Source organism: Rhagoletis pomonella, unplaced genomic scaffold (assembly GCF_013731165.1).
Source record: "Rhagoletis pomonella isolate Grant_MI unplaced genomic scaffold, Rhpom_1.0 Rhpom_scaffold_00001, whole genome shotgun sequence".
Classification (NCBI taxonomy): Eukaryota; Metazoa; Arthropoda; class Insecta; order Diptera; family Tephritidae; genus Rhagoletis; species Rhagoletis pomonella.
Window position 1 is genome coordinate 57378118 of NW_023458555.1, and position 20908 is coordinate 57399025.

The following is a 20908-nucleotide window of genomic DNA, read 5'->3' on the forward strand; positions in this document are numbered from 1 at the left end:
CAACCGCAGCACATCTCCCCGCAAATTCATCACCAACAAGCGCAACTTTGTCAATCCGACACAAAAATTCTAAAATCTTAAAATGAAGAAATCTCGGCCAGCCAAGTGAAAAGTGGCAACTATTTCTCTATTTATTTATTTATTTATTTATTTATTTATTTATTTAAGAAATGAGGTTGTACCTGTAAGACTCAGTCTTTTGTAGTACATCAACAGCTTTCAATTACAAAATTAAACCGCAAAATCGTCTGATACAGACTTATCTTAAAACTAACGTAAACATTAAAATTAAATTATTAAAATTAAAAATTAAATTAAAAAATAAAATAAAAAATAACAATTAAATAAAAGTAAGATTAAATAGTAGTCATTTAATAGTCACTCATTGCAGTTGGGAAACCCAAAAAGAAAAACACAAAGCAAAAAAAAAAAAACAAAAAGATGGAGAAATAAATAGAGAAAAGAGAACTGTTAAATTGCAATCGCATTTATCACACAGAGGTGAAATACTTGTGTATTACTTTCTTATAGTTGCTCCTATTCAACGCAGCTTTGATAGTATATGGAATTCCACAGCCTCACAGCATTAACAAAAAAATAGCCGAGATGAGGGCAAATAGGAAAATTTAGGGATAATCAGATTTTGATGCCTACAAGACTTAGGTAATTCTAACTTCTCGTGAAGATATTTCGGTGCTTTGAATTGTATGAGCTTGTAAATATATATACAGTTTCTGGCCGAAAGATATTCAAAAATGCTGCATCCAAGAATTTTGTTTTTCCAGAAAGAGATGTGGTCATATCTTTTGAGGCCATAAACGTAACGCGTAACATTATTGAACGCAACATCAATTTTGTGATATGAAGTAGAATCAAGTTTACTATACACAAGCTCAGAGTACGTAATGTGTGGTACAATGAGTTGAATTGCTAGTTTTCTCCTAGTCTCTAAAGGCGTGAACGAAGCTGACATTCTCAATCTACGTAGAACAAAATACACATTACTAACAACTTTATTAATATGGTCAGAGCAGCTCAACATAGAGTTAACAACGAAGCCTAAGTTTCTAACTTTGTCAGTAAACGTAAGGACACTATTACCAACAAACATTTTTGGAATATCCTCAACATGTACAACATTGTTACTAATGGGTAACACATATGACTTCGCAGCATTTACGCAAAGACAATTATCACGGGACCATTGCGATATTGCAGACAAGTCACTATTTATTTTATAACACAAATCTTCAACAAGACCGACACGGCTAGACAAATACAATTGAATGTCGTCAGCATAGGCATGGACATTAACATACTGACAAACAGAAAATACATCATTGACAAAAAGACTAAACAAAAGGGGACCAAGCACGGAGCCTTGCGACACACCGGAGGCAACAATACAGGATTTTGATGACGCAGATTTGCACATCACCTTTTGACTTCTTCCCTCAAGGTAGCTGGTCATAAGTTTAACAGAGCTATCGGAGAATCCAAAGTAATATTTAAGCTTTGTACAAAGCAGGTCATGATTTACTAAATCAAACGCCTTAGTAAAATCAAGAAGGCAGAGAAGAGTTAAGTCACCTTTGTCAAACTGTATTCTTATGTCGTCAAGTATTTTTAACATAGCTGTAGAGCAGCTATGCTTTGGTCTAAATCCTGACTGCAACGGAGATAAAAGATTATTTTCTTGAACGAATGATAAAATTTGCTCTGCCATCAAAGACTCATACACTTTTGAGAATACTGGCAAAATGCTTATTGGCCTGTAGTCACTAGGTTCAGAGGCGGTATTCTTTTTAGCGACAGGAATAATCACAGCTTTTTTCCACTCCGTTGGAAAACACGAAGTTGTGAAGCAGTGATTGATTATATGTGTGAGAGTTCCTAGAATGAATGGCAGCACAAGTTTCACAAACTTCAAGGATATACCATCCTCACCAATAGCATTAGACTTGACGCTCATAATTGCCTTCATAACTTCTGCTTCTGTAACTCCATTAAATTGAAACTTTTCTCTCAGTGCAAAATGGCTATTGAAGTTTTGAGTTAGAGAACTGTCGCCGCTTTTGCAGGCACCAGTAAAATAATCATTTAGAATGTTAGGGTCAATTTTACACTCAGTTTTATGTTTTCCATGCACATTAAGGTTTTCCAAATTGCGCCATAAGTCTTTTGATGGTAGTGATGGGTTCAACTTGGAGTTACAATACAACCGTTTCGCTTGTCTTGCAATGGTGGTAGCTTTATTTCGGGCAAGTTTGTATTGCAACCAAGCGAAGTCCGTGTTGGTTCTTTTCCATTTCGCATATAATCTATTACGAGCTTTTATAGCAGATCTGACATTACTATTATACCACGGACAAGAGCTATTCAAAACGCGAACAGTACGAAGAGGAACATGGACATCAAATAATTCAGACATAGTTTTACTTAAAAAGTCAAGTTTGGTATCTACCGACTCAACAAACCAACATGCATCCCAGTCAACATTTAACAGATCATCAGTCAGGTCATTAACATTTACAGACTTAAAATCACGATACATAGAAGTAACACAGCAGGACAATTAAACGTTACATCTAGTGCACAAAATATTAGGTCGTGGTCGGAGATAAAACTTATTTGGTCAAATTTAAGAATATGGTCGAGGCTTGACGTGATAATGAGGTCTAACAAACTAGGACATGAATTGTGCGCAAATCTTGTTGGTATGAATTTGTTAACTACAGCAAGACCTGCAGCAGATACATGATCCAGTAGTTTATTGGCATATGAGTCATTCATAAGCAAATTGACATTGAAGTCACCACATATAACAAAACGCTCATACTCAATAATAAACAAAGACACCTCAACAAAAAACGAATCTAACATGCAACATCTATGAGGGTTGTATACACAGGACACTAGTATTTTTGTTACATTGTCTGAAATTTCGGCAATAATGAATTCTGTATCAGTGTTTTTTGATGTTGCTAAAACACTGATTTTCAGGGTGGATTTACAATAGATTGCAACCCCTCCCCCCTTTTTTGTTGTTCGATCAACACGAGTAAGACTGTAGTTTGGTATACTATAGTAAAAATCAGAAACATTAGTATTAAACCAAGTTTCTGAGACGCAAATGACATCTATATCCGATTCACTAAATATATCCCTAACATAATCCAGTTTTTCGCTGTTCAGGCTCCGCGCATTAAAATGCACTACTTTAAGACCTTTATATTGCTTGCACAAAATACCTAATAATACCTTTTGGTTTTCATTAATGCTGAAGGCGGATTTCCTAGAGGGCTTTAAATCCATCACACTGAGCAGTTGAAGGAACAACTAAAAATGGCATTAAACACATGAAAAACATAACAGAAACACAGATGCATGTAAAAGATGTGATTGCAATATGTTAAATTAAACAAGAAAAAAAGGAAAAATGAGAACAAATGAAAATAACAATAAGTCAAGAAAAATAGCCTGAGACATAGAAACAAAAAGGTAAACAAATAACTACTTAAGAGAATTGGCCGCAAAGAGAAAGAAAAAAATACATAACTAAATGACTCCAATAACTTAAATATAGCATAAAGAACAAATTTCCAGACAAACATATATAAACTTAGTGCTACTATTTCTGCGCTCTACTGCCGATAAGAGCATTCACTTCAGCTTTGCTGCTCACCAATTTAGCCTCTTCACCTGCCTTAAGCCTCACAAAAACTTTCCCGCGTAAGGAGAACGCCGACGCTAACTGCTTCTTCCGCCTGAGCTCAGAGGCAAATGTCATCACTTCACGCGGTTTTTTTGGTAGACTTTCATGCACAAAGACAGAACCGTAACCCGGCAACTCAATGTCAGAGAGCGCAAGAGATCTCTTTCTACTCTTGCAGAACACAGCAACCGATTTTAAGAGCTGATTACGATCAGGCGCAGAGAACAGCTTAACAACAATTGGACAAACACTACTATTTTTTTGTCCATTAGTTTTTGCATTCCGCAGCCGAAAAGCATCACGCAAAGGTGGAGGTTTATGCTGAGCCGCACTGCAAATCTTCGAAAAGAGTTCAGGCAAACACTCACCCGCTGTTTGAGGTATTCCGTTGATTATCAGGTCTATAACCAGTAAAATAAGTTATCTCGAATCTTGGCAATTTTTGGTAATTTTTGACAAAACACTCTATTTCTCTGTTCCATACCAATATTTCAATCATTAACTAGTATTTTAAAGTGTCATTTTAATAAACATTAAATAAAAGTGTATGTTTTCTGCAGCAAAATACATTAATTTTTTTTTAATAAAATCAAAACTTGTAAAATCACAAACATATGTGGTTTTATCGGAAGTGCACAGATGTAACGTGGCAACTTAGCTCGTTTTCATATTTTTCGGTCCGAAATTGTAAAATTTTTGTCCATGCCGCGCCACAATCTTTGTACAGGTGGGTCAATGTGCCTTGAACAAAATTTATATATATACAAAAAAATTATTTTATTTATTTTTTAATATTAAAAATTTCTATACTTCCAAGCGTTTATAAAAATATATTTACATATATGCACGAACGATTTTTAATATTTTTCATCCCTAAGCAAATCTTCAGTACCATAAAAGATTCAAACACATCAAAGTACAAGCAATGCAATGTTCAACCTAGTGCTACTCCACTGTACATGTGTATATGAATGTATGCATGTATGCGTGTAAAAAATGTCAATTCCAGTTGGTCTTTAACCCATTCAGCGGACATAGTTTTTTTGGTTTCAGCTGGTTGCAACTGTTAATGAAGCACAATTTTTATGTTTAATCTTTATGAAAGTTACATGTATCGTCGAGAACATGGTTACATGCAGAATTTTAAATTAATTAATATTATTCACCATACAAAATGTACGAGTATTGCTTTATTAAATGCAAACTTATGCGAAAATCTAAATATTTCGCAAACATGGGGTTAATGGTTTCGCGCACGTGCCAATCTGGTGCCGATTCGCAGAAATTGAATAATTTGTGTGTTAATGGGAGCGGCGAGGGGAAGACGAAAGCCGACCAATCGTACATTTGTATGTACATATATATGTTACATACATACATTACATATCTACATATTAACAAAGGCATGTGTATACATATATGTACGTACAAATTTATGCGTTTGGCTTTTTGCATGAATAGAAAATTTGATTGCAGAAATAATTTTAATGAAATTAATTTTACAAACACATTTGTACTATATAATATTAAGTTTGTTAGTTAATATCGGTATTTTGATAACTAGCCATAATTTGTTAGACACACATACGTACATACACGGGCAATCAAAAGTGATTGCATGGTTCTTTTTTGTATAATATTTACAATGTTTTTCAAGTAAAAATTTTTTTGTTATTTTTTTATAAAAATATGGTTCATGCTTTAATCGAAACCACATAAGTCAAACTTTAAAAATTTATACAGAACGTAGAAAAATTAAACAAATTTTCATCTAAATTTTCTACTTTTTAATCTAAATTTTTAGAAAGTTTTGGGTACGCAGATAATTGGTTATGTATGTAATTTTAGTGAAACAAGTGAAAGTTTTAAGCGGATAAAAGATCGCTTTAATTTTTAATGAATTTTTTCCGACGTATTTTGCGGTTTTATGCATAGGTATAACAGGTGTAATTTATAAAATATAGTGTTTATTTTTTTATTTTGTTTGCAAACGGTCTTGCGCATTTTATTCTACAGAAATTCGCTTTTATGTATATGGTAAAAAGTACAAGCCGTCCGCAATAAAAAATCATTAAAAATCTACGCGATTTTTTAGCCGCTTAAAACTTGCACTTGCTTTTCTACAGATCCATCATTCTAAAAACTCAGATTAAAAAGTTCAAAATTTAGACGAAAATTTGTTGAATTTTTCTAAGTTTTGTATAAAGTTTGACTTTGTGGTTTTGATTAAAGCATGAACCATATTTTTATACAAAAAAATAACGAAACAATTTTAACCGCGCGCAGCATTTGTTTATTTGCATAAGTGCATACATATGTATAAATGCATCTACATAGGTATGTATATGTATTTACAAACATTTTTATGCGCTTGCCTTTTAGCGTGTTTAAAATTTTTTCAATGAAGAATTTACTAATTGTTGACGAAAATATGGTTTACAAAATTTTCGCAAATTTATATTAGTTAATTGGAATTTTTATGAAAATAACGTTTTCCCAAAATTTATCCAGAAATTGTTTGTAATAACTAATTAATGTTTTAGATTTAATTCAATGAAAGGGGCATTAAAATAACTATCAAAAGTCATTTTTGTTGATAGATATAAACGGGCACAAAAATAACATTTCACAATTGCTAATTTATTCGAATTCTGTTATTTTGTGCCGCTCTGCGCTCACGCTGTTAAAAAATGGTGAGCTTCTAGAGCTATCGATGTTAAAAATTTAACGTGGTGAGCTTCTAGCCGATTTCTGATCTATTACAAAATACCAACGAGTAGCGTGTTGCTGCTTCTCTGTTTTAAACGTTCTCTGCCCATACTGTGCTTCTGAAACCAACACGCTACTTTTGACAGAAATACAAAAATGGCAGAGAAATAACTTTAGATACAGATGGCGCTATAAGCAAAAACCACAAACATAGGTGTTGCTATACTAATTAAATACTAGGGCTGCTACAGTCTCCCCCATTGGCGTGTGGACGCCGCCCCGGTAACACGCTAACACTTAGCGCTTCTTGGGTCTTCCTCGCTTCCTTAGAGGATAAATTGGGGCTGCGACAGCGTCGTCATTCGTACCCTTATATTCGGTCAATGCAGACACGTGGTACGTTCCCAGTGGCATGTTGAGATTATCTCGCGACGCTACCTCAAACGTTGTTGAACCAACCTTCTTAGTGATGACATACGGGTCATCCCTTTTAGGGACAAATTTCTAAGTACATGTGTTGTTACCATAACCTCGGTACCAACATTAAAATCTGGTTGTGGTCGTCTGTGCTGATCTTGTCGAGCTTTATTTCGGTCTTGAACCTTTTGCTCGGTTTCGCGGGCATTTTTTAAAACCTTCGTCAAGCTTTCTTAGTACGGCGAGATTTGTGGAATAAAGTTATCTTGTGTAAGTATGGGTCGGACGTCATGATCTATATCATCCATAGTGCGGAGTTCTCTTCCAAATGTTGGAAAGGCAGCACTATAGCCGGTGCTTCTGCACTTCGCAGTGTTCATTGCAAAACGAACCGCTGGCAGATTAGCAACCCATGTGTTGTGATGCGTTTGTACAAGTATTGCCAATTGGGCCTTTAGATCCCGGTTTTTACGTTCAACTGGGTTAGCCTCGGGGTGATATATGGGGGTAAGGCGCTGCTGAATACCGAAGTGATGTGTCACTTGCTGCATTATGGCAGACACAAATTGCACTTCATTGTCTGTCTTCAAGCTTCGTGGTGTACCATAGCGGAGAAACACTTCTTCCATCAGAATTCTACTACAGTTTACAGCGGTGGCTTCCGTCAATGGGAATATTTCGACCCATCGCGTGGCTACATCCTCTGCAATCAGGATCCACTGGTAGCCCTCCTCGGTTGGTGGTAATGGACCGAACAGGTCCACCGCTAGAATTTCAAATTGATGCTTGCTACTCGCTGTTTGTAACATACCATACGGTTTCATGTTTGCAGCTTTGAAGCGTTGACACTCAATGCATGATTTCACATGCTTCATGACATCAGCTCGCATGCCTGGCCAGAAATATCTCGACGCTATTCTTGCGATGGTTTCTCTGCTCCGTAATGTCCAGCTGTGCAATCATCATTATAGAACTTTAGGATTTGGGAACGCTCCCGCTTGGGCGCAACATATTGCGCATCTTCCCTATCATCATTGGCATAGCAATACAAACTTCCGTCATTAACAATGCACCCGCGATCAACCCAACGGCTAACATTCTCATCACCAGCCTCCAGCGAAGCTATGATGTTCTTTAGGTAGGGGTCTTCAAGCTGTTCACTCCGCATATCAGAAGCGTTCTTATGTGGAAAGTCTATTTGAAAGGCAATCATACTGGTTCAAACTTTTCACCTTCATCGCAGGGTGGTCGCGATAACATATCTGCAACGGCGTTCGATCTTCCAGGAGTATACTCTATTTTAAAGTTGTACTGCTGGATCTGCAAAGCCCATCTTGCCAACCGTCCAGATGGCGATTTCATACCCAAGAGCCACTTTAACGTTTGGTGATCCGTTGCCAGTACCGCCTCAGCACCTTCAATGTAACCACGGTATTTGGCACAAGCCCAGACTATAGCGAGGGCCTCGCGCTCCGTAGTGGAATAATTCCGCTCTGCCCTTGTCAACAAACGGCTTGCATATTCGACGGGATGCTCTTCATTCCCCTCTCCCAAGATACCTGACTTCCGAGCAACAGAAACGACATTTAGTGCTATTGACACGCAGTTTAAATTTATTCAATTTTTGGAAAATAGTGTTTAGATGGTTTAAATGCTCTTGGAATGAGGCAGAATACACAATGAGGTCTTCCAAATACGCCCATACTTGAACCTCAGGCATAGAATACTTCAGCCGGTCCATGAGTCGCTGGAACGTCGCAGGCGCATTTCGCAATCCAAAAGGCATTCTAGTAAAGCAAAAGAGTCCAAATGGAGTTATTATGCAAGTTTTATCGAGGTCATTGGCAGCTTTACCTTTACTTGGTGGTAGCCACGCTGCAGGTCTAATGTCGTCATATAACGCGTACTTTTCGCAGCCTGTAGCAAGTCATCCATTCTGGGCAATGGATATCTATCGTGTTCAGTGATAGCGTTCAACTTCCGGTAATCCGCACAGATACGCACACCACCGTCTCGTTTCGGCACCATAACAACCGGTGAAGTCCACACCGACTCGCAATCTTCCACCACTCTCATCGTCAACATCTTGTCAATCTCCGCCTTAAGTTCGAGCGTTTTTGGAAACGACAACCGGTATGGTGGAGAGGTAATTGGCTCATGGTCACCTGTATTAATACGATGTTCAGCAAATGGCGTTGCCTCCGATATTTCACCAAACACTTCTTCATACTTACATAGGAGGCGGTCTAGTTCCAGCTTTTCTTCTTCTAACAAACTCGCTGCATCTGTAGTCTTTAAGATTTTCAGGTCCAACGAGTTTAACGGGGTGAATCCGTCATCGCTGGTGTTCCCTCCGTACACTACGCCTGTAAATAGTTCTCGCGTGGTCGTACGGTCAGGGGTTGTTTCGTCTGGTTGCAACGCATCTTTGAAGATCGCTTGGATGGAGTGCGGCGAATAGTCGCCATCTTCCAGCTCTGGTCCATAACTTTCGAAATCCGACATGTACACTTCGCTATGGTATCGCTTCGATTCGCTCTGCATAACATCGAACGGGCTACGTTTGCACACCTTGACGCTATCTATTACATTGTGGCTTAGCAGCAGTGCTTCGGCGAAGTCAAAATGAACGTTAGGGCAGTTTTCATAATACCAAAACTTTTGACCCATATTTAGCACGACTCCAACCTCCTCCAAAAAGTCTGTACCCAGCAATGTGCGATTGTTGGTAGCCTCCGGTAGTATTATGAAACGAATGTTTAAACATCTTCCTCCAAATAATATTTTTCAGACAGTCGACAGACACTCTTGCGAAGATGTGGTTCCGTCTGCCAGCGAAATTTCGCACTTGACTGTTTTATACTTACAGCCGTGAAAGTCCATAATTCGCTTCAAATTCGCGCTAGTAGCAACACTCGTGTGCGCACCCGTGTCCAAAAAACCTTGGCCAGGAGCTCCAAACAGCTGGACGTTCGCAATCGGTATATTACTCCCCATATTGTTGGACGAGATTGTGTTAAAATTAACAACGGTTGCTTCAGGCTTGCTTTTCACACGGCACGATGGACAATTCGCGCGGACATAACCGGGCGCATTACAGCCGTAACAGGCAAGCTTTGGTTTAGCTTGCGTTGCTTGAGCAACAGCCTCAGCAGCCGCAGCAGCATTTTGTCTTTGCGTTTCCTCTTTAATGCGCTTGTAGCAATACTCCGCCGAGTGGCCCTTTTTACAGAATGCACAACGTGCTAGACCACTAATCGACTCCGCTTTCGTGTTCACTGTTACGCTACGCTCGCTTAAAGCATACTCCGCTTCCCGAGCATCTCGCAGAAGGTAATCAAATGTGGCAATATTATGACGCGCCACTTTGTCACGCACTTGTACATGCAGCATGCCAACCAGTATGTCGATCTGCTAGCTTTCTTTTGGTGGACTGGCCAGCTGAACGAGAGTGCTCTCTTCTTGCGAATAAAATTGCCAGTCGCTTCATGTTTTTGCTACTTTCCCTTGCAGATGTCTGCATAAATGCGCCATGCAGGCCTTGGAGGCGAGAAAGCCTCCCGCAGCATTCGTACCACATCACAAAAGGTTGCCGCATTTGTCTTCACACCCCGCCACCATTCAGAGGCATCACCTTCCAGCAGCATTGGCATACCATCGATGGCATCCACATCGCTAATCTTCTCCACCACTTTAAACGTTGACACCGCCGCGATAAATTCTTCCACCTTCTACGTATTACGTTCCCCGCTGTAGCGTGCAGTTCAGTTGCTAAACGACCCAATTCGAATGTTGACTGTCGTCACCGCCTGCATCAATCGCTCAAATTGTTCTGTTGTTATTGTCGACATCCCTCCTAGTCAAGAACTTCGTCCCACTGGTTGCATGCACTATTTAAAGATCGCGTATTAATTCGGCCACTAAGTAGGACGCCAGTGTAGAAATGATTAAACCGATTTCTGGTTGGATTTTACGGATTTATTTAGTAAAAGCAGTAACAAAGCACAGATAAAACGAAATAATGATTTAACGCCGTCAGTCGAACATTAATAGTTGGTTCCAGAAGCTCTCAGTATAGTTTTAAAATGAAGTTACGTGAAGAAAATCCTGGAACGAAAGGAATATTTCCATATTGTGGTGAAGGTGGCAACACCGATACGATATCGCCGGCCAATTATCTTGTCCAAAATGCACTAGAAACACCAGTCAAATCTAATGCATCCGGCCAATTGTCTTGTCCACTACACTGAGATAAGGTGGCGCTTCGGCAAGTTGCGGGTACCGGCCAATTGTCTTTTCCAAGCACTGCACTCACCGTGATGTTTCCCCTTCACCAAAAATGGATTAATGACCGAATTGTCGTATAACATGTGCTTATATAGCACGATTTGCACATGATGCAATAATAAGGTGGTATCTATCAGTTGTGACAGCTCGATTTGATACTGCCTTAGCTCAGTAGAATGAGAAGAAAAACGGGAAGAAATAAATTCCCATATGGGGGAGAAATATAAAATATCACATTTTCTCTTAAACAAAATTTGCTTTTTTATAGTGTATTCGTTATGAAATGAAATAAGATAAGATAAAATACCTTTTTAAGAAAACAAAGTGTGTATACTGAGAAAAAATAAAAAACATTCAACTATATTATTGGGCAAAGAATAGTTAAACAAGTAATGCAGCGTTTTTGCTGCATTTAAAATGCAGCATTTATCACTTTCGAACATATGTTTTCGAAGAGCGTTCATGCTATCGCATTTAGCAAATGTACATTTACGCGAGTTCGAAATCGTATGCTTTTGACAAACAGCCGTGTTCCAGTCGCTTATTCAGATCCGTATCCATTACGATAAATTCTCACGGAAAAGATAATCTGCAAAAACCCTTACTGAAAAGGAAAAATAAATTCTAAACCGAAAATTCAATACAAAAACCTGAATTGTTTTAACCATAACCGAACATTTGTTTGTGTATATATTCATTTGTCGGTGCTGCCAATTATATTTTCCACACCTAATTAGGAAACAAAACAAACAGAGTTGATCACAAATTAATCCAGATTTCTATCAGCATCATTTCGATGTTGAATTTGCGTAACTTTTCTTTATCCAAATAATGTAAAATAATAAATGAAATCTCGATCGGTGATCACTGAAACGCAGCTAGCGGTTGTATACTCGAAAAAGCAATGTTGCCACTTTTTCTCATTAAACCATGTTCGAATCGTGGAAATTTTGGAAGATCACAGGGATGCTTTTAGCATTTAGATTCTAAATGCAAGGATTGAGTTGCATTTAGTTGCATTTAGATGACGAATTTTGTATGGATAAATGTACATTTAGAGTAGCATTTAGAGCTAAATGCGCTAAATGTACATTTACGCGTAAGCAAAAACAGCCCATAACACTGTTTCCAATAAGGCAGTCAATATGGCGGAATTAGAGCGAGAAGCTGCCAATTGATAACACCTTGTATTATTGCATCATGCGAATTGCACTTGAACTTCTGACACCAACACGCTACTTTTGACAGCAATACAAAAATGAGAGATAAATAACTTTAGATACAGATGGCGCTATAAGCAAAAACCACAAACATAGATGTTGCTATACTAATTAAATACTAGGGCTGCTACATACATTTTTTATAATTTGTAAATTTTTTATTATTTGTAAAGAATTGGGATTCTAGCACAGATATCAAAATTTCTGTTCTTGACAAATTATTAAGATTCAAAATGCTATTGAAAAGCGTTCACAAATTTAAGTTTAATGTGAAAACTATAAATTTTGTATATACAAATATTTGTTTTTGTTATTTAAATACTGTAAACAGTGTTGCCATTTTAGTATTTTCCAGCTAAATTTAGCCGGTTGCGATAGCAAAAAGCCGGAGAAATTTCGGTTTAGCTGGAAGTCGATTAGTTAGCAGTTTTGCAAAAAAAAAAATAGCCGTTTTTAGCCGATTTTGCTATTCACCTGTTGCGATCCAAAATCTGTAAGAAATGCCTGATTAGCCTTATCGTGGAGAAAATTTTCAGCGTTATATAAAATTGGGCCGATTTCGCTTATTTTTATTTTAAACGAATATATTTTTTCTAAAGAAAGCCGTAACGATTTTCTTCATAAAATGTTTGTTATGAATGACTTAAATTTAAGTGTGAAACTTAGAAAATAATGTGGCGAATACTGCAGCAACGCGAAGCGAACAACGAGAAATTGGCAGAATGTTCGAGGAATGACGTAGAATGTTCCACAAAGAGAAACGTCAAGTTGGATGAACTCTGCGAACAGCGAGAGAAAGAGAATGAGCGATGAACTTCAGAACATTCTAGAGTTGCCATGAGTGCGAGCTCAGGTATATAAGAGCCACCACACAACGGAGTGAGTTAGTTACAAGTCAACAAGCTACAAGTAAATTGAGTTGCGAATAAGCAAGCTATAAGTTTAATTGTGTTAACAAGTTTTGTAAAGCATTGTAATTGCTTTAACGAGTATTGTAAAGTGTTTTTACGGTATTAGCGAGTATTGTAAACTGTTTGTTGTACAATAAAGTTAACTGTACTACAATTTGGTCATCGTGAGCATTTATTTAACAATCTAGCGATACGAGCCGGATGATATTTGGGAAATCCCTCAAGGTTTCGAGGATAATCGTAACAATAACAAATTGTTTCACTTTTTGCTTAACACGTGTTTGTGTTTGGATATAATGCCAAGAATAAATGTTACAGGAACCTTATGGTGCATTTACATGGTATGAATCTGAATTTTTCTATAAAAGAAGCACCAGCTCTATAAAGAAATGAATGAAAGCGATATATATTTAACAATTTTGACTTATATACTCGGCAATATTTTTTTTTGTAAACAACAAATAAAAAAATTGTATTTTGTGCTAGCTTCGAAACTAGAAGCTTATTTTTGATGTGTATACATCTTTGGTTTCGGTAGGGGTAAAATTTGCGAAGCTGTAACGCATATCCCAGCACAAAATTTTGAAGGGCTTAGCATGTGTATTTCAGCATAAAATTTTTATTTTCATTAGAAGCGCCCTGTGTTCGCTTTCCAAATGGTTGCATACATTTAGGCATATGCATAGTAAGAGGAAATGCGCTACAATTGATTATTAGCCGTCATCGATTCGCCATCAGCTAGCAAGTGGCGAAACGAACGAACTCAATGAGGTACAACCAAACTTGCTATCGTCTATCCGTGCTAGCTAACTTTGTTGTTGCTTTCACATGCACAATTTTTGTTAAGCGACCGGAACTCAAACATAGCGAGCGAGAAGTGGCGAATCGACGACGGCATGGCATCCTATGACACCCACGATGCATAAGATACTAGCCGTCATCGATTCGCCAACAGTTCGCGAGTGGCGAAACGAACGAACTCAGTGCTTATCTTTGTTGTTGCTTTCACATGCAAAATTCTTCTTTAAACGACCGGAACTCAAACATAGCTAGCATCGAAGTGGCGAATCGATGACGGCTACTAATTCCTTATTAAGAATAGGACAATTATCGGGGAGGCTCAAGATGCCCACAACAAACACTACCGAGAAAATTATTCCCGGAAGTTGTAACCGTGACATATATAACCGGCTGTTGATGAGCTCGGACTCGTTTTTAAGCAGTATTTCGGTTCATGACCAAAAAAAGAAAAAAATATCAAATCGTTTTCCCCAGACGCTATAAAGCTGCTGTTACCCTCTAAATCCGTTGTCAAGGATGTGACAAAGGAATAGTTTGAGGTCAGCGAAGATTCTAAAAGCGAAAACTAATTAACCAATGATAGTGTACACACATTTTATAAATAAAGGTAGTCAATATATTTAAATAGTAAATTATTGGCTAATATATATATTTTATTAATATAACCTATCTGTAATACAAATTATTTCAATTTTACATATGATAAACAATTTTGAGTAGATAGAGGCAATAAAATATTTTTTGCCGCATAAAACTTGAGAATCTACCTATATGCGGTGTTTCCAAGATATTTTAACGCCCTTGAGTCACAAGTGTATATGTACAAGTATATTTTATCAATCATACCGATAATGTCATGTATTAAAAGAACTAAAAATGAAAATGAATAAAAAAATTAAATCACCAAAATGAATAAAATTAAGTGAAATTCATATTTAATTTCTAACCTAACCTACATTTGTATGTGTGTAACTGAATTGCCTTTATATATAAAAATATTATCCTAATTTTCGAGCTTGACTCCCTAATCTGTTATTAGAAAAAGAGATTAGCCATGCAAAATTATAATTAGAAATATCTCAGATTAAACCGATAACTTTTTGGTGTCCAACCCAGTTTTATCGATTATACTTGCGAGGAAGAGGAGGAATGTCAAATGTTAAAGTAAACAAAAATTGACGCTAGTAAGGAAAATAGGTTTGTAAAGGTATATTTAATAAAATATTCAGTTAAAATATATTTAAATGGCCTAATATGTGTTGCAAAAAAAAAGTGACCACGGTGGCACAGAGAAGAAGTTTTACATTTCCTCGAGTTGTGTGAATAACAAGCACAACCAATTTGATAGCTAACGAGCTTTGATTGAGATTATATTTATATGTAAACGTACTTTTATGCTTTGCCGTTCGCATATGTATACACATCAAATTTCATGAGTACCTAGTACCCTCGCCTTTTTTTTGTTAAATGTGCTTTAAAAAGGACCTACTGCCAATAAAGCCTTGTGGAGTGCTATTTTTCCATATTTGTAATGCTTCCATTTAAACATCTTTATGGAAAAAAAGTTTTTTGTTCAGAATTGCTTGTTTACGAAACGCTTGGCATAAGTTGAAATCATAGGGATGCCGTTTTCTTCCGTTTCTCAGTGGATTTTAGACTTGAAAAGGCATATGTATGCAATACTTCTACATATCGTCGTTTAAAGCACAAAACCGCGCATCAAGAAAATGCAAAAAACCCCGTATGTGAGGTTTCCTAAATTTTATAGGAGAGAGTCCTAATAAAAAACGGTTCTCTTTTTTAAACTTAATTGTCTCTTCTCCTTATGTCTAAGTATCGGTATTTTATTATAAATGGCTAAGGGCTTGATGTCAGGAGCTTCCGGTGACCAAATATCTTTATTGGCACAAATTTTAGTTTCGAGGTTTTGCAGAACCACGATACGCGGTTTTGTACTTTAAACGACGATATACATATTGGCGCTTAAACAACATGTTAGTGTTTGGCCTAGCTTCTCCCGAATTTCGGAGTGTATATATGTAATATAAAAAAAATGAGAGTTATTATAAGAAAATTGTCCCAAAATTCAGAACCAAATGAAAAAAATGCTCATTGAAAATAGTTCACATGTATAAATTAAAAGATATAAATTAAGCGGTTACAGCGCTAAACAAAGGGAAAAGTTAGAAAAATTGCAATGCGGTTTGAAGGAAACATTCTTTGATTTCGAATTGAAAATACATTACGATCATATTGTACCGAAATAAGTGCGGTATCCCTGCATTTTGTAAAAGCCAGAAAGAAGCATAAACTCATATATGTAATACTTCTATATTGGCAGTAAGCTAACTTCTCAATCATTCCGAAATCAAAGCGAGACAGTCTAGTACCGTTTTTGTCAATTTATTGTGTACTTGAGTGTCGTTTTTGTATATGTGTTGTGTACATGTCTATTTATAAACGTATGTTTTCCTTTTCTTTCGTACGTGTTTATTGATATATCTGTACTGTAGTGTTTTCGGACGGTACTAGCTCTTACTGCCAATATAGGAGTATTACATATATGGTTTTAGCCGATATCATATAAATTTGTAATTAAAGCTTTTTCTAAACTTGAAAAAAAAGGAAAAGTCTCCGTTTAAATGCACGAAGATTTTCGATGACTTTTTTAAAAGAGAACGCAGGGTGAAAAGTCGTCGTGTAAATTGGCTCTTTAATGTAAAGAATCAGTATCGGGTACCGAAAAGGAAGTATTGGATACCGAAATCTTTTTTAAGTATTGGGTACCGAAATTTCAGCACAGCTTATTCTCTAATAACCGGATCCGGTCCGGATTGTTAGGGAAAGAACCTGATGTTAACAGCGACTTCTGTTCTTGCTCCACTATAGAGCGGTTCACACCTAGCTGACCTAATAGGTTTAGCACTTGGGGAAGACCGCAAACGCTGCCTGATCGGCCCAAAAATGTTCACAGGGCGGTCCCAATAATCGGGTGCCATCAAACGTCTATAAATATGAACTGAAAGCTAAGACTTACAGGAAGTTGCGTTTTCTCCTGCCTCTGCGCCCTTTCCAGCTTTTTCACGCACTGCAACAAAGAAATCTATAAATTCGTGCATAAGCGCGCGACAGTGGAATGGACTTACACTTCCTGCTTTTGATTTTCCACCAACATAAAAAATATCGCTATGGAGGCTATCCTTCTTGGTGCTCCTTTGTGGTGCCGAGTGGGGGTTCCTATTCAAATTAATTACGCAATCATTTTTATTAACTTCATTTATTTATTTTTCTAATTCCCACCTGTAAGATATGATCCACTGGATCTACACACGAAACAGAGGCAACGTATTTGCCATTACAAGTATGGATAGCGTTTTTCTCCCACCGAGCGCTGTTATGCCCTCGTTTTCCTATGTATAAGATTCCCGCTAATGTCCTTCGTATATATCTTCCACCACTATATCCCACTCTTTTTAAATCGTGCGCCACCCGGTTATCTTCACAATTGATCCCTGCCCGAATACGGCAACGCCAATCGGTACTAAAAAAAATATACCATTGTTTTTTTTTCTTCCTGTTGTCTTTTTAACATTTGACATCACGGTGCAGCGAACAAAGGTGGCGCCGTCAGTGGTACCGCTACTTTGGTTTTGTCGATTTTGACAGTTGTGGTAACTTGTAAATAAACCTTTGTTTACAAATCAGCGACAAAGAGAATTTTAATTATAAGTGAAATATCAGTTTAAATTGTGTTAATTTGCAATTTGTGAGTGGTTTTTGAGTTGAAGACGCCGTAAAAACTAATAGAATGAAGTGCCGTGTGCTAAATTTCGACAGCCGTCAAGATGAGAGATGCGTAGATGCAAGTGTAGCGCTGCGGCGAATCGGTGCATTTTGTATACATAGGGCACGGTAAAGCCGTTCTCGAAATGTATCTTTATTATTATATTGATAGCATTTCGTCACAATCACTTCGCTTCTGCTACAAGCATCCTCCTTTAGCAAATTAACTAAATAATCCCGCTGAGATGCTGCCGCAGTTTCCTGCATCAGTCTTAATTGCAAAGCAATGGAGTGCACTAAAACATTTGCTGCAGCAGCTTCGATTGCAAAGCAATCGAGTGCACTAACGTTCACTATTCTCTAATAGATTATGTGAAAATGCTATATTTTCGCATTTAGTAAAATTAAAACACGTTTTTCGCTGTAAAGTGAACTGTTTTGGCAGTTTAAATTCGTTCTTCTTTTCGCTCTATTCTTTGTTTACTTGTGGTACACAAATGTCAACGGCCTGGACGGCGCAATCTTGTAATCTATCATTCTTGATTTGACATCATAACAAAGAAAATAAAATTGCAAGGAGTACAAGCAGCGCGAGATAAGTGAATTCGAATTTAACTTTTTACTTTATTTTAAATTCATTGCGCTTTGTTTATCTCATTTTTTGATTATATTTTTGCAGTTACGCTGAAATTTGTGACTTGGGAGTCGGTGGTAAGCAACGATTGGAGTTACGCGGTGGGAGCATCTTGTGCATGGGCTCGGAATGCCGTGGTGAGTCGTTCAAAAATAAATGAATAGGTTTAGTTAGATTTTTTTTTTTACAAAAAGATGTGCTTTGGGTTTACGTGTCTGTGGATAATAAATTAGACGATTGTTCAAAAAAGGATATACAAAAAAATTTATTGAATGACGGGGGCTGCTCACATAATAATGTTTTACCTTTAGATTTGATTAATTCGTCGTTTAAATTACGTACCAATAATGCATGTACATATGTGAGGTTGCATAAATTATTTTTTAGAGAGTAAAAACAATCATATATGGTTCTCTTTTTTATAAGGCAATCGCATTTACGGCTAGTATGTATCAGGATGCGTGGATAAGGATTGAGCCAAGAGCTTGTGTGAGCAAATCCAATTTTTGGCAGCAAATGTCAGTTACGCGGTTTTGCAGAATGACGATTAGGGATTTTGTACTTTAAACCATGAACGAACGACACAAGATCACGCAGGAACAACTGAGTGGAAATGCTACGAAATATCTACTAACACATTTGCAAATTTTGCGTTGGTTGAAAAGAGACCACTAAATAAGGCCATAAGTCGGAGGAAGACGGAAGATCACATGTACACAAATGTTTACATCACGTTTTGCTTATTACTCTTAATTATTACTCCATCACCAGTGAGTATCACATGATCAATCAAATGACTATCACTGTTCTTGTAGGGCTATTTACACATTTTTACAAAGGGGACGTTCCCATAAAAGCCTAGTAATCTTACGTGTTTTACACAGTTTAAAACTTTACGAGTTTAAGGGAATCCCCTAATTGTCCGCCACTTTATACGCGCAATTTAGGTAAAAGGATGCATTAAAATGTTTTAAAATGTATTGTCATGTTGAATTAACTCTTCTTTATGTAAATAAAAGTGTAAAATAGTGGTGCTTGTGATGTAAACAAACGCTCAGTTAACGAACCAGATTTCGCACACTTTTTTCTCAAAACCAATTACAAATACAACGTCGCGTCCTTGCGTGATATTCAGTATTGCCACTTTGTGAGTAATTCCTCAAAAGGTGAATTTTCCCTCGGTATATTTGCAGTCATGGGCGTAGCCAGAACGAAATTTAGGGGGGCCCCTACAAAAAGAAATCAAAACCAATTACTACTTACTAAAAAATTGCTCATTATAGCTTAAAATTATTGTAACCTATAGAGGTAAATATGTTGTACAAAAAACAAATAAACAGAAGTTCAAAAAAGTTGATATAAAACTATTCGTGGATTTAAATTGTTAACTTTTTACTGAGCATGTTTATTTTACGAGGAGGAAGCATCGAAAGCCTAACCTCGTCAGTGTGAGACTTTAACCCAAACAAAACTTCCTACCGTCATGTACCGTTCCCCTCCTGGTACCACCGTCAAGGATTTCCTCGGGATTATAACACTGTGTGACTAATAAAGTTATAGATATATTCTCTTGTTCTTCTTATTATTTGGCTCTGTAACCGCCAAAGCGATTTCGGCCAACTGACGCCAATTGGAAATGCCAAGTGAAGCCAGAATACTTTCAGAGCTGGGGCGTCGGTGTCCATTCGAACGACATGGTCAAGCCAGTTGAGCCGCTGTATTTTAATACGCCATATACCAGCAGGGGCATGATGAGTGACTTATAGTGTTTTTTTTTCGTACGTCGAGAGAGGACTTTACTCCTGAATTGCCTACTCAGTCCAAAGCAGTACTTGTTGGCAAGAGCGTTGGATTTCCATGCTGACATTATTATCGGTGTTAATGCTGGTTCCCAAGTAAACGAAATTCTCTACTTTCTCGAAATTGTAACTGTCAACAGTGACGTGTGTGCCAAGGCGCGAATGTACTGACTGTTTGCTTGATGAAAGGAGATACATCGTCTTGTTCTCGTTTACCACCAGACCCATTCGCTTTGCTTCCTTGCTCAACTTGTAAAAGCCAGGACACACTTCGTGGTTTTCTTTACCGATGATGTCAGTTTTATCGGTATAAGCCAGCAATTATACGCTCTTGTAATAAATTGTTCCTAAGCGGTCCAGTTCTGCAGATCTTATTATCTTCTCCAACATCAGATTAAAGAAGTCACATGAAAGAGAGTCACCCTGCCAGAAACCCCCTCTGGTGGCGAAGGCAACAGAGCAGAGCTGGTGGTATTGCTCAACGTCATTTTTCACAGCCGTATGAGTTTTGAAGGGAAGCCAAATTCAGACATAGCGGCATATAGGAAACTCCTTTTAGTGCTTTAAAGTCAACAAATAGGTGGTGGGTGCCGATCATTTTCTCGCGGGTCTTTTCCAAGATTTGGCGTATT

At 37.4% G+C, this 20908-nt stretch overlaps 1 protein-coding gene across 1 annotated transcript; it reads right to left on the reverse strand.

Annotated features, from left to right (window-relative positions):
• Positions 1–8553: 8553 nt before the first annotated feature.
• On the reverse strand, positions 8554–9511 carry LOC118752989. Its single transcript, XM_036487866.1, has 3 exons — positions 9076–9511; positions 8696–9006; positions 8554–8628 (listed from the first exon to the last, which is right to left on the reverse strand). The coding sequence occupies exons 1-3, from the start codon at positions 9509–9511 to the stop codon at positions 8554–8556; spliced, it is 822 nt and encodes a 273-aa protein (XP_036343759.1).
• Between the last annotated feature and the right edge of the window lie 11397 nt (positions 9512–20908).

Excerpts from the sequence above, each read along its gene's own strand:
- LOC118752989 (XM_036487866.1), bottom strand. The coding sequence starts at position 9,511 with ATGGGTCAAAAGTTTTGGTATTATGAAAACTGCCCTAACGTTCATTTT. Across the intron at positions 9,007-9,075 it reads GGAACTAGACCGCCTCCTAT|GTGACCATGAGCCAATTACC; the intron begins GTAAGTATGAAG and ends GTATTAATACAG. Across the intron at positions 8,629-8,695 it reads GTGGCTACCACCAAGTAAAG|AATGCCTTTTGGATTGCGAA; the intron begins GTAAAGCTGCCA and ends TTGCTTTACTAG.